The sequence below is a fragment of the Harpia harpyja genome, chromosome 6, assembly GCF_026419915.1.
Source record: "Harpia harpyja isolate bHarHar1 chromosome 6, bHarHar1 primary haplotype, whole genome shotgun sequence".
NCBI classification, from domain to species: domain Eukaryota; kingdom Metazoa; phylum Chordata; class Aves; order Accipitriformes; family Accipitridae; genus Harpia; species Harpia harpyja.
Window position 1 is genome coordinate 63,862,879 of NC_068945.1, and position 14,819 is coordinate 63,877,697.

At 43.1% G+C, this 14,819-nt stretch overlaps 1 protein-coding gene across 3 annotated transcripts in view; it reads left to right on the plus strand.

The window, feature by feature from the left end:
• Window positions 1-5,421: 5,421 nt before the first annotated feature.
• The window catches only part of UPF2 (UPF2 regulator of nonsense mediated mRNA decay), a 67,506-nt gene continuing 58,108 nt past the window's right edge, over window positions 5,422-14,819 (plus strand). For 2 of the 3 annotated variants that reach the window (XM_052788826.1, XM_052788828.1), the window contains exons 1-3: window positions 5,422-5,560; window positions 11,107-11,486; window positions 12,561-13,340. In XM_052788826.1, the coding sequence (XP_052644786.1) occupies window positions 11,125-11,486; window positions 12,561-13,340 (1,142 nt within the window). In that variant the 5' untranslated portion in view covers window positions 5,422-5,560; window positions 11,107-11,124. Of the gene's footprint in view, window positions 5,561-5,745; window positions 5,800-11,106; window positions 11,487-12,560; window positions 13,341-14,819 lie in introns of those variants that run through there. The other variant, XM_052788827.1, reaches the window with a different exon arrangement.

Genomic DNA, 14,819 nt, shown 5'->3' on the forward strand with positions numbered 1-14,819 from the left:
ACCGCCGCCGCCGCCGCCCCCGCGCGGGGTGGGGCCGCCGCTTCCCGCCCCGCTGCCTCAGGCGGGAGGCGGCCTCGGCGGGCCCGTCGGTAGGGCCGGCCGTGGGTACGTCCTGTAAACCTGAGCGTCCTGCCTCAATTTCCGATTAAACAGTCCCTCCTGAAACGTGTCAGGGCTTCATCTTGTGTATGCGGTATGCTGGATGGCGGTTAGACCGGGGAAAGACATAGTAACCTCATCGCCTCTAGAAAACCCACCAAAAAAAGACACGAGTTATAGAGAAAGAAAGTTTTAACAAAATCTGAAAGCTTCGCCTCAAGTTTTCAGGTGCCTGCCAACCATTTCTGAACACGTGAAGGACAAGAAAGTCATCAGGAGTAGTCAGCATGGCTTCACCACGCTTGACCAACTTGATGAACTTTAGAACGAAGTGACTGGCCTGGCGGATGAGGGGAGAGCGGGGGATATTGTCTACCTGCACTTCTAAGGCCTTTGGCGCTGTCACCCATGAGATCCTGACAGACAAGCTGATGATGCGTGGGCTGGATGAGCATACAGTGAGATGGGTTGAAAACCGGCTGAATGTCTGGTCCAGGGGGTGGTGGGTGACCAGTGGCACAAAGTCTGGTTGGAGGCTGGTAACTGGTGGTGTACCTCAGGGGTCTGTAGTGGGTCCAGTCCTGTTGAACATCTTCATTTATGATCTGGATGATGGGGAAAAGTGTACCCTCAGAAAGTCTGCAGATGAAACAAAACTGGGAGGAGTGGCTCATACACCAGAGGGACATGCTGCCACCCAGAGGGACCTCAAAAGGCTGGAGAAATGGGCCAACAGGAATATCATGGAGTTCAACAAGGAGAGGTGCAAAGCCCTGCACCTGGGGAGGAAGAACCCCAGGCACCAGCACGTGCTGGGGGCCACCCGGCTGGAAAGCAGCTTGGCAGAAAAGGACCTGGGGGTCCTGGTGGACACCGAGTTGGAGAGGAGCCAGCAATTGTACCCTTGAAGCAAAGACGACTAACGGTATCCTGGGCTGCGTTAGATAAAGTATTGCCAGCAGGTCCCCTCTACTCAGCACTGGCTGAGGCCACACCTGGAGTACTGTGTCTACTTCTGGGCTCTCCAGTACAAGACAGACATGGACATACTGGAGAGAGTCCAGCGAAAGACCATGAAGATGATTAAAGGCCTGGAGCACCTGTCCTATGAGGAGAGGCTGAGACAGCTGGGACTGTTCAGCCTGGAGAAGAGAAGGCCCAGGGGGATCCCATCAATGGACTTAAGTACCTGAAGGGAGGGTGCCAAGAGGAGAAGACAGCCAGGCTCTTTTCAGTGGTGCCCACCGACAGGACCAGAGGCAATGGGCACACACTGAAACACTGGAGGTTCCCTCTGAACATCGGGAAACACTTTGTCACTGGGAGGCTGACCGAGCACTGGCACAGGTTACCCAGGGAGGTGGTGGAGTCTCCATCCTTGCAGATACTCAGAAGCTGTCTGGACATGGTCCTGGCCGACCAGCTGTGAGTGGCCCTGCTTGAGCAGAGGGGTTGGACCAGATGACCTCCAGAGGTCCCTTCCAACCTCAACCTTTCTGTGATCCTGTGTGATTCTGCAATTTTGTGGAAAATGCACAAAATGCTGCACTGCATCTCGGGGGACAGGGGGGCAGCAAGGGGAACCCACACATACTTCACAGCAAAACTCATTTCCAATAATCATTCAGTCACCAAACAGTTAGTGAATGCAGGCTGGGGAGGCAAGAGGGGGAACTGGCAAGTTACCTTACCATAGGCTTGGTTATGCTCATGAATCTCCTTTGTAGATTGCCTTCACAATGGAGAAACCAAAAAGTATTTTTTCTTCAAATCAAACCATGGTTATATGCTTTTGGAACAGATAGAACTGGATTTTGCAACTGAATTGGTCATGACACCGCAGCTGGCCAGGGGTTTTATGATGTTCACAGTTCTTGCAGAGGGGCCACTTGTGTTCCTTGAGGCCTGTATGGTTGGTTTTATGCAGATTTATAAAAGCCAATTTGGGAGAAAAATAAAAGTGACTGACCTTTAACACTGCAAAGAAGGCAAAAGGATATAGCTACAGGACAGTTGATGTGGCCAACAGAATAAAGTGTAGGAGAAATGTGGCTTTGAATATTGATTTTTTCAATGCATATTAGAACAAAGGAACCTTGAAAATAATGTTGCAACATTCCATGATTTTGTGGAGTTGACAGTAGAGAAGCAGAAAAGGTTGATATAGTTAAATATTTCCATTCTGTGCTTGGGGAAAAAGACAAATGTTGCAGGCAGATCGCATGATGATGAAATACTTTTCTACAGTTCTTAAGCAAATATCAGTCAAACAGCAGATATCAGTGTGGTTTTGCTTTAAAGCAGATAGAGGGTTAGTTGAGTATTTCCCAATTAGCACTGATAGGAATAGGTTTGAACATTAAAAATCTTCCAAAGTTAAAAAGGACTAAATGAGATGGTTCAGTCACACAACATGGATCTTGGAGAAGTAATGGAATATTTGTATTTACGGGTTCAGTTACAGGTTTAATCAAGTCTAAGCATGGGTATATGGAATATATACCTTGTCAAGTCAACTTGCTGGTTTTTTTCTGTGATTCAGAATTCAGTTAATAAAGATTTAAAGTACTTTGCAGACTTTTGCCAGCATAATCATCTTGCGTAGGACATGATTACACATGGCAAAAGCCTTGCTGTAACTATATCTAGGTCAATAAAAGGTTTTGTTGATTTTGGTTCGTGTCTAAATGCGAGAAAGTGGTACCTGTGCCAGCTGAAACACTGCTGCTAAGGGCATACGCTCTGGCTCTGCAAGGCAACTCTCCTGGTCTGACTCTTCTGGCACAGAGAGCCTGTCCTAGAGAAGAGTCCTGTGTGAGGTTGATTCAGTACTACCTGATGTTCTGGCTAAGAAAACTAGAAATGCTTCAAAATCAAGGTTGCATATACTAAATAGTATGCAGCCGACTATCTAGAAGATCTAAACTTGCAATATTTTAAATAGAAAATCATCATCAGCAGGGAGTATTTCTAAAGGGATTATAGTCCTTGCCATTTTAGTAGTTATATCAGCCTGAGAAAACTGCTCATGAAGTAAGTCCTGACAAAGTTTGTCGGCTGGAGGAATGTGGTGAAGAGAGATTATCTTGGATCTGAGTGCCAAGATGGACTGGACATAAGCAAATGTGATTTATTTTAACAGGATGAGATGCAAGCTTGTACACCTTGAAAGAGTATATGCACTAAAATGTAGCTCCTTTCTAGGAAACGGTGACTATAAATTATCTCCAAAAATCATGGGAATGAAACAGATGGGTCCAAAAAAGTTATGTCAGTATCGGCTCACTTGGCAAAAAAGATCATTTTCTGGATGCGGCTACATGGAAATAATGAGTACACCTACAGATTCTACATCAGGCCAGTATTTGGCACAACTGTGATTCCTCTCTGAATACTGTGTGCACGTTTGGTGCCAGTAGTTGAGGAAACATACTGAAAATGTTGAGACGAAGAGCTTCAGGAGTTAAAAAAAATGAAAGACATGCTTTATATATGAGACTCAGGAAATGAGATCTACTTGTTTTTCTTTTCGGTAAGTTAGTAGGAAAACTTGATCAGGATGTACACAAATGAAACAGGAACTTTATAAGGAAAAGCTTTCCGAGCTATCAAAGGTAGCACAAGATTTACTTGCATGGTCTTTACAAAAGACAGTTCCAGTATAGTTGTAGCTGTGGGGGAATGTGATATAAATACAGAAGGAGCTTTTGTTTCCTTTCAAAATTGTAGAGATAGTGCATTTTATTCGTGTTAGAAAAGGCAGCAATATCATGCTTCAAAAGAAAATAAGCCAACATGTCTTAACGTAATGTCACTGAAACTGATAATTAAGCCTAATATAATGCTGAGTCTGACTTTTCAAACAAGACCTAAAAAAGACTAATCCAGAGGCATCCACTGACAGGCTACAGGATTGGTGCCTTTGGAAAATAAAGTACCAACACTAATATGGAGTTACCCTCCCCATTTAACCTCTTTTTTTCTCTGTTTAGCACATGGATCTTCTCCCTTCTAGTGAATCAGTTAAATCAACCTGGTAACTCAAGACATTTTGGCAAGTAAATTAAATCTTTCTGTAGCAGGTACGCTTGAATGATCTGTGTAAATAACGAGCATGACTTTGTCCTTTCAAACTTTTCCAGAAAGAGATTTTTAGATGTGTCTGCAAAACGAGCAATGAAGTTAAACAACAGGGAGGAGAGTTCTTTCCTGGAAAAAAAAAAACAAACCTGTCTAGTCCTGTACCAGTTGGCAGAGGATACCTAAAACTCTGCATCAGTAAACAGAGTCTTGTATTTGGGCTGACTCTTGCTTCTGAATAAAAGGTGGCTTTAACAGCTGAATGATCTCATTATGCACATCCAGGCCTGTGCCTGCTGTCACGGCCAAGTATTTGCGTGCGCTCGTTCTCAGTCCGGAGGGGCGTAAACACTTTCCCATACGCAAGAAAAAGCTTCTGTCAGAAACCTCGCTCCTTAAGAATCTGGATTCTAAAAATACCAGATTTGCGCTCTGAAATTCAGGGTTGCACCAGCATTTTCCAGCGACTTCAGCATTGCCCAACAGCTGACGCCATGCCCAGACACGCAGATGGCGAGCGTTTCAAACACACGGGGAAGTTTTGTGCAACTGAATTTACCGCTGGAAAATGCCTACGGATGTCCCGACAAGAATACGGACAGGACAGGAGGGCGGGAGATGCCAGATTTAGACCACAAAACGCAACAGACGACATCCGTTAAGTCACCAGTTATGTAATAACTCGATACTATGCCACTGTTACTCCTAGTAGTTTACGGCGGGGACAGCGGAACGGATCAGGCAGCGCCGTGCCGGGTGCCCTCCGAAAGGCCACCCTTGGCATGACGACTCGCGTGACGCGCCGTGACGTCTCACGGCCAGAGTCACGTCACGGCAGTGACGTCACGCGGGGCGACAAGGCGAATCGTGCGCTGGGGCCGCCAAGGAAGCGCCATTCACGACCCATTCCCGTCCCCCCTTCCCCTTCCTCTTCCTCTTCCTCCTCCTCCTCCCCGCGCCGCTGTGAGGGACGCGCCGCCGAACCCCCCCCCCCCCCTTCCGCCTCCGCAGCCTCCCGGTAACCCGAGCAGGGCCGGCTGCCCGCCCGCCGTCAGGACCCCGCCCGGGGCTGTCCTCCGCGCTGCCTGACCCCCAACCCGTCGGGAAACGCCGCTCGCCGAGCCGCCGCTCGCCGCGGCGACGTCGCGGTTAGGCGGCGCCGCCCTTTCTATCGCGCCTGGGCGTCGCGGGGCGGGCGTCGCCGGCTCGGTCGGGGCGGTGCTGTCGGTCAGGCAGAGCGGCGGGCGCCGCGGCAGGGAGCGCGGCGGGCGTCGTGAGGGGAGAAGAGCCGAGGGGGCCTCGCGCGCCGGGGAGGGGGCCGCGGCGGGCGGAGGAGTCGGCGCTCGCCGGGAGGCCGGGCCCATGTCCGCACCGGGCGGAGGTAGCGGGCCTGAGGCGGGGGGCGGCGGGCGCAGCAGCCGTTGGGGCAGACGGCGGGCGGGCGGCCCGGAGGGTGGGGCGGCGCCCCTGGTGTGTGGGGAAGAGGGCCCGGGGGAGGCGGTGGGAGGGCGCAGGGGCCTGTCGGAGGCGGGCGGCGGGGGGGGGGGGGGGGGTCCCCGGGGCTGAGGTGTCCCGGGGCGGCGGGGGCCGTGAGGGTGAGAAGAAGAAGGCAGGGCTAGGGTGAGGGAGCCTGCAGGGCACGGCGGGGGGGGGGGGTGGCAGGGAGAGGGGCAGGTGGGTGTTGTTTTTTCTGGGGCTGGCGGGTGCGAGCGGGGAAGGCAGAGCCCGAGAAGGCGGCTGGGTTGTTGGAGAGCCTGCGTACGTGGATTGACATGTGTAGGGGCGTCCCGGAGGAAGCGGGGAGGGTTGTTAGTTAGGAAGTCTTTTGCCCAGCATATATTTAGTGACTTGTCCGTAGACCTCTTTTTCCCGGTGAAAAGCGTGTGCCTGCAGGTCTGACGGCAAAACACTTTCTCCGTGAGGTATGGAATCGAAAGTAAAACTGCCCGGCTGGTTAGGCAGGCCTGCCTTCCCTGCCGGTGTGTAGGGGGGGCTTCTTTGCGCTATAATTTCCTGTCTTGCTGTGTGTCTCATCTTTCAAAACTTGTGGCTAAGTTTACTTTCTTCTGATTGACCGTGGTGTTTTTCTTATGTTCCTTCCCTTATTTTAAGAGAAATCTTAATTGCATTTCAATTCGTGGAACTTTTAATTTGTTGGTGCTCTGATTTGTAACGATGGAGAAGGTTGTTGCTCTTTGAGGTTTTTCAGCTGGTCAGAAGTGGGACATCTTGCCTGCGTTCTTTGTCTCCCTTATCTCTTTGGTAGTAGAGTAGCTGCATAAAGCAATGTTTATGGGATCAGTTTAATTTCCAGTAGCAGTAAAAGAGCATGTGAAAAATCTAAATATGCTTAGTTTAATAAAGCCATATTTTTTCCCCCCACACTTGTGTTTGCAAGGATTAAGATTCTGGTTCATGGTACTTCAGTCTGTGACAATAAGCAGTTTTTATTGATTTGAGAGGATTTAAGCATATCAGACTAAGGTGTTGATGTTTATCCTTTCATTCTCCATGGTGACTAGATTAATGATGCTGAATACCTTGTATGAATCTTTGGTTTCCTTGAGAGTAAATAGGTGTTTTTTCTTAAATGTTGCTTGCGTATTTCAAGACCTATTTCTTAAGTTTCTGAGCCTAGAGTATCGTGAACCAAATCCCATCAGTTTTTCAAATTCCAGGATTGGTATGAAAAAAAACTATGTAGAAATTCAGGTACAATAAAAAATTTCTTAATTAAGAATGAGTTAAGGTAGGTCAAATAGTGGAAAAATGAAGAGAAATAGTTTTCCTTGGGAAAATAGCATCTGTAAGTGATGAAACTAAGAAGACAGAGTGTTAAAGCATCTAAATGTCACTACAGAAATGGACTGCCCAGAGTCCAAAAGCGTATGGACACTTGTCTTGTATCCATCTTCTCCATCCTCTCTAATTTTCAGCTGTGAGCGCTGGTTCTTCCTATCTGTTGGCTTATGAAGTTCATGTCATTGTCATGCGTTTTCATCAGTACATTCACGTAAACATTAGGTATTAAATAGAAGTTCTCTTAGTGATTAAGTATCTCTTCATGTTTCCTTATCATTCCCTTAATCTGGACCAAACTGTGTATCTTCAGCCTTATTTCCTAGGGAAATGAGACCCAGGTGAGCCTGCTGCCTGTTTCCATTTTTCTCCACTTTCTACAACTTTTGAACCTTTCAGCCAGTTTCAGTCAAATTAGGCAGATGTTTTGAAGGTATAAACATTCTAGGGATCTTGTGATAACTGGCAGCTGAGGAAAAGTAACAAAGTCTAAACGTTCTTGCTGAGGGAAGGGTGATAGCATATGCTCAGTGGACAGTTCTGGTTTTGTCTGTGCTGTTAGCTGACACTTGTGTGCTGACCAGTGAATCAGTCTGTGTATGGCTTGGAGGCAGCAACCGCACTGCCTGCCTCCTGCCATCAGTGGTTGGTAGACATAAATGAGCTGGCAGTACGATCGGAAGGGTTTGCGAGATAAGGAGGTATATACATAGCAGGTGGTGAGGAGTATTGTAACATATGTATTCTGTGATGCAGGACAGAAATCTATTATAAACTAGATTGTTGGGGGGTTTTTTTGGTCACCGGTGTTCATGGGGGAAAAAGCAGATAATACTGCCTTGTGGTCAAAATCACGATGTACCTGATTATGCTCCATCCCTTTTTTTTTTTATCCCATCTTCTCTATTTTGCTTTTATACAAGCAAACGTCAGATATATCTTTAAAACAGAATTCTGAGTTTCTAAATTTAATAAGAGTTTGAGTACTGTAATGATTTTGGTAAGTGACTGTGTTAAAAGTTACATGTGTAGCTGGATATTTTGTTTTGTTTGTTTGCTTTTCCAAATTGTAATTGAATTACCCTACTAACAGCAGGTGGGGGACAAAGATAAAAGCTGGAGTATTAGAATTGTGACATGCTTTTCCAGCATTTCTTTACTCAAACAACCCAATGTTTTCCTTTTAAACTTAGCTCCCAATTTATTATCTTTCACAATCTAACACTTTTTAAAAAAAAAAAAAGAGTGTTACTCTATTTTTTATTTTGTTTAATAGACTTATTGGTGAAAAACATTTTAATACAATTAATGGAGAGTCTTACGCAATGTTCTAACAGACCTAATCTTACTAGTAAGGTACTACAGTGGTGTTTAAATGCTAAAAGCTTCCCTTTCAAACCCCTTTTGTTAAAAACGGTGGGAGAGATAGGTTAGCTGTCTCAAACTGATGGAATTCCCAGAGTGGATCTGTAGTGAGAAAAGATTAATAAATAGTTATTGTTGAATTTGAAACAGAACATGTAGAGGATTTGTATCTCCCAGATGAATCTGTGAGGAACAGGTCCCACTTAACTGGCCTACAGAGATAGAAAAATTAGTTCAGACCTTTAAAATGAAGGGGCTTGGGGGCTCCTTATTTGTTTGGGTTTTGTGGATTCCCCCACCCCACCCTCTTGGTTAAGTACTGATTTCATAATAATACTGTTTTAAGATGATATAGCTCAGTGTTTTTGAAATCCAAGTAGTTCTGAGATGTTGAGCTGTGAAACCTTTTAGGTGTAGACATGCATTAGGGAGCCAAATTTGATAGTGCTTGTTTAAGCAATGCTGATTCGATTGCTCTCACTTCCATAAATCAGCATCAGAAACCTTTCTTCATTGGTGCTGTTGTCAATTGCTATCAAAGAGGCCAAGTCCTGAATAGGTCCTCCATTAGTAAGTTGTCACTCCCTGTAGCTGAATATACTGTGAATTTTTGCAAACAATTTTTTTTTTTTTTCCAGAAGACCTGGACAAGCATCTTAAATTGTAGTGCAGTGTTCCATATGGGATCGTCAGTATAAGAATCTGTCGCTTTATTGTTTGGGAGGTGGGGGAGGTAATGTGGAATACTTAGAAGCAGAGATTTTCATTAGTGTGATGTGTTATTTTTAAATATCTTTCAAAATAGTTAAAAGTAATACTAGAAGTGCACCGCATTAGATTGGAATGCAAGTGTCTCATTATCCACTTTGTTGAGTAGATGCAGGAAATATGTCAATCTAGCATATTTTCATCATCCAGTCTGAGTAAAATGTTAGAAAGGCAAAAGTAAGGGTGACAATTAGGAATCAAACTGGTGTTACTAATAAAAACTAAGTGATGGTTCTTTAGGAGGTATCCAGTGCAATCGTGTCCCATCAGTCCCACCTATATATGTATTTAACTTGAAGCACACAAATATGTGAAAATTATTTTTTGTTTTAAGAAATTAATTTAGCCTGAAGTAAATAAGGCTTAGGTGGTTCTAACTGCCTCTTTCAGTCCTGTCTGGCCCTATCTGACCCTGGACCTGAGTCAGCAGAATGCCCTTGCATTAAGGCCAGCTGCATTCTAGACTGTAGTAACAACAGTTACCCAGCAGGTTGAGGAAGGTGAGTCTTCCCCTCTATTTGGTAGTTACAAAACTGCATCTGGTCACCATATCCAGATGTGGATTCTCTGTTCCAAGAAAGGCATTGAGATGCTGGAGCAAGTCCACTGGAGGGCCACAAAGACCATTAGCAGGCTAGGGGACATGGTATCTGAAGAGAGACTGAGAGAACTCGGTTTCTTAATCTGTAAGAAGAAGGGGGAAGTCTTATTACTGTCTACAGCAACCTAACAGGACAGTATAGAGAAGATGAAGCTGGGTTCTTCTCAAAGCTGTACAGGGATAGGATGGAAAGAAACGGTCACAAGATGGGGCACAGCAAATTCCAGGATGGTATTAGGAAAAGCTTTTTCACAGTGTGGTTATTCAGGTACTGGAACAGGGGCACAGAGGGGGCCATTGCATCTCTGACCTTGGAGATATTCAAAACTTAGCTAGCCAAGTCCCTGATGTGATTGGACCTGCTTTGAGGAAGGGGTTGAACTAGGTGACCTCCACGGTTTCCTTCTGATCTAAATTATTCTGTGATTCTACCCTTTCTTGTTCAATATATGTTACTTTTTGTATCCTTAGCCAAATGAAACTAAAGCTTAGAGGGCTAGAAACCCTAAAGATGCCAAACCTCCTACAAGTCCCCAGAAAAACATTGGTTCAGTAGAAAGAGATACAAACTGGAGCCTTTAATAACTCTTGATAATTGTAGACTTTCTACTATTATTTCCATTTGTCCTGCTGGCAGGGAGGTTTGTGTGTACATCTTAGCACAGCATGCTCTTCTGGCTGGTACTTGTGCTATGTGGAAGAGTGCTTGAGATGACTGGGGAGATTTTGGGAAGGGTGAGGAAAGAGGGGAGCAAGATGATGCTTTTTCACAATGAGGGCAGTGTGGCATTGGCATTGGAGCAGGTTGGCTGGAGACGTTGTGCAGTCTCTCTCCTTGGCAGTTTTCAAGACTGGAGCCTAGAGCAATCTTGTCTGACCTCATAGCTGACCCTGCTTTGACCAGGAGGTTGAACCACTTGAGGTCTTGTCTAACCTGCATTATCCTATGATCCTAAGTAGAGGTAGTGGAGGGGGGACTACTCTTAGGAGATGTGTAGAAAGGTCAGTGAGGCACAGGTACATGCTGATAAATATTTAAGTTGGAGGTACTTTGCTTTCATCAGTTGTGGATTTTTTTTTTTTCAGATGGACTTCTGTTTATGTTCCAAGATCTTCTGTTCCTCAGGTTGTAGAAACTTCAAATGCTTTTACTTCACAATTCATGCTGAAGACAACTTCGCAGTGTAACACTTTAACAAAATGATTAGTTTTTACCTGTCGTTAGGTCCATTCCTTAGTTCAATAAAACTTACCTTAAACCTGTATTTTATTCTGAGTCAGGCATTTGTGAGTTATCTTACTTAGTTAAGAACTAAGTGGGTACGGGTGGGCTGTGAAAGTGACCAATGTATCAACAACAGGTTAAAAGTACTTATTTTCCTGTAATTCTGCAGACTTGCCTGGGTAACACAATGCCAGCTGAGCGCAAAAAGCCAGCAAATATGGAAGAAAAAGAATCTCCGTTAAATAATAAAGAAAAAGAATTTAGTGAAAGGCGACCAGTGAGCACCAGGGAGAAGCCAAAAGAAGATGTCAAGGTTGGCATGAAAAGAGAGACTTTAAAGGTTCCTGAAGATAAAAAGAAAAAACTGGAAGAGGATAAAAGAAAAAAGGAAGACAAGGAGCGGAAGAAAAAAGAGGAGGATAAAGTAAAGGCAGAAGAAGAGCAAAAGAAGAAAGAAGAAGAAGAAAAAAAGAAGCTTGAAGAAGAGGAGAAAAAGAAACAAGAGGAGGAAGAGAAGAAGAAGCAAGAAGAAGCAGCTGCTCAACTGAAGTAAGTTGTCTTTTAATGATTTAATTGTGCCAAATGCTGTAGTCCTGCTATCAGGATTGTGGGCAGAATTATAAAAGATGAACTGTTTGAGTTACTTATAATAAGTTGTAGGTAGTGTTCTAAATTTTACATGGCTAGCTGAGTATGAGTATGCTTTATGACTTCTGCATAGTTTTGAGTTTTCAACTCTAACCTCTGTTAACATTAGTCTCTAATATGGGGTTTTGGTAGTGTTCTCCATGTGATGACCATGTAATGCAGAGCTATGCTGGAGTAAAGCAGCACAGTTTCTTTTAAGATGGAGAAGTGTTAGTGTCATAAAATTGGGAATACAAGCTCTAACAGGTCCACAGACTGTAACGAGAGCAAATCTACTGTGAGGGATGGCTGTAATTTCTTTTAATCAATTATAGAGAATTGATACCTGGATGGCAAACACAGAATGTAACCTGGAAGTTTAGTATGTGGTATTACCAAGACAGTGTTTCTTAGTATGTTACCAAAAGGTACTACTGTGTTGCAGATAGCATCTTTAGACCAGTAAAGCCAAGATTCCAGACATTCTTGTGTTTGAAATATGTCACTTTCTAAGACTGAGGCAACATCATAGCCAAATTCTAGCTGGGACAGATGTGTTTCACCTATTTAAAATTTTCTGTGTAACTTAAGTAGTCTGGGAGTAAGAGATTTCCCTTAATTGTGTAATACAGTAACTTGTTGAAAGGTTGTTGTCCTCTTCTGTAAGAACTTCATCTCTGTCTGGAGTAAATGGAGTTTTATGTTTATATTTCTAAGTCTGTTGGGATTAGTATGTTCTGCATAGAAATATTTGAGAAATTTCATTTTGTAACAAGTAGTACTTGCCTTTTGCAGCAAGAAAGTTAAAGAGTTTATGAAGCGCAGATGCTTTAGCTTTCTAGGATTAACTTGTTAAATATTTAAAAATAGAATATTAAGGGGAAATTGTGTTAAGAACTACTGGAGGGTTTCCAACTATGGCTTTTTTTTTCCTTTGAACTGTTAACCTGAAAGTAAGGTTCTGTAACAAAAATGACTAATTTTTATTTCTCTTAGAGAAAAAGAGGAAGCTCATCAGCTCCATCAGGAGGCTTGGGAGCGTCATCAGGCAAGAAAAGAACTTCGCAGCAAAAACCAGAATGCACCAGACAATCGCCCTGAGGAAAACTTCTTCAGCAGACTGGATTCCAGTCTGAAGAAGAACACAGCTTTTGTTAAGAAGCTAAAAACCATTACAGAGCAACAAAGGGACTCCTTGTCCCATGACTTTAATAGCCTGAATTTAAGCAAATACATTGCAGAAGCAGTAGCTTCTATTGTGGAAGCCAAACTGAAAATATCAGATGTGAACTGCGCTGTGCACTTGTGTTCCCTCTTTCACCAGCGCTATGCTGATTTTGCTCCTTCATTACTTCAGGCTTGGAAAAAACATTTTGAAGCAAGGAAAGAAGAGAAGACTCCCAACATTACCAAGTTAAGAACTGATTTGCGTTTCATTGCAGAATTGACAATAGTTGGGATTTTCACTGACAAGGAAGGTCTGTCTTTAATCTATGAGCAGCTTAAAAATATTATTAATGCTGATCGAGAATCCCACACTCATGTTTCTGTGGTTATCAGCTTTTGTCGGCACTGTGGAGATGACATTGCTGGTTTGGTACCAAGGAGAGTAAAAACTGTTGCAGAGAAGTTTAACTTGAGCTTTCCTCCTAGTGAGATAATTAGCCCAGAGAAACAACAGCCCTTCCAGAATTTGTTGAAGGAATACTTTACGTCTTTGACCAAACACCTGAAAAGGGACCACAGGGAGCTACAAAATATTGAAAGACAAAACAGGTGACACTTGAATGTTGCTTTTTATTTATGGAGAAAAAAACAGTTTATTTATGAAATGCCTAGATTTGTTGCAGTATTTGTAAACAAAGTCTGTTAGCAGTGTGTGGAAGATAAGTGTATTCTGCAATATATCTAAAAAAAGTTCTAAATTTGCTCTGAATACTTAAAAAGCAAAAACCAAACAGACTCTTTGAATAGCTTTAAAGAAGATGGTGGTTGACCTTTAGCTTTAATTCTCTTAACTCTATTTGGTGATGCTCCCTTAGCAACTTGAGAGTAATGCTTCTTTCCCAGCTGGTACTATCCTTTTCCAGTTGACACAATCTGATTTCTCCCTTTCCACCCACATGTATCTAATGGAGCATATGCCACAATGGCTTTGGCTTGTTTACTTTTTTTAGTGTACCAGTATGGAGGAAAAATTAGGTTAGATTAACAAGGTATCCCTTACGCTTTAATGTGGGCAAATTTTATATATTAAAATGTTGGAGGGTATAGACAATTTGATTCAAATGCTCTTACATGTCTATATGAAATACTAACATTGAAGACTATGAATATACACACCTTTGAGATCTGAATAATTTGATTTCTACCACGATCACATTGTTTAATAATTGTTTGCTTTTCTTTCAAGCATCCTGAATTGTCATTATTGGAGCCAGCCTAAATCCAACTGCTGGTCTTAAAACACATTCTTAAATCCTTTTGGAAACATTCTAGGCAGATAGAAATGAATGTGTTACTGTATGTAGACACAAGTTTCAATTAAAAGACTGAACATCAGTCCAGAGCCAAATGTATGCTTGGAATACATTAAAATTTGATGTTCCTGAACCAGGGCTTTAAACTTGGATCCATTGTGCTGATGGGTATTGTGCTGCAGTCCTATCTGGTCTCAACTAAGTGTTGTATTTCACAGGACCATAAACTGACTTCTGAGCTACTATTATTTCTAAAAGTACCTTATTACTTTGAAGTATGTTACTGACTTAGTTGTTATTTTTTAAAAGTTAACAAGTATAAACTTTTATACTTTCACAATTATAATTGGTTCTGGGCTCATTGGTTCTGGCTGGGATTTCAATAAGTAAGCGTTACAAAGTCTGTGTGATAGGAAATAAAGTGAAAAAAATTTTCAAGAGATACGAAGAATGTTAAGAACCCATGAAGAAGAAAGAACTTAAATGGTGTGGGAGAGGAAATATACTTGAATGTTTACTTGCACAACTGGATAAAAATGACTGGATAGAGCCCTGAGCAGCCTGGTCTGATCTCATCATTGAGCCTGCTTTGAGTAGATTAGACTAAAGACCTCTTTATGTACCTTATTATCTGAACTATCCCTATGAACTTGGGTGCAAAGCTTTGTTTTGGGTAAGGAGTGTGAAGAGCTAGCATTTATCACTGGATTAAGATAATTCTATTATTTATCTCTATCTGAACTTTAAGGTGTTTATTTTAACAGCTGCTTAAAAG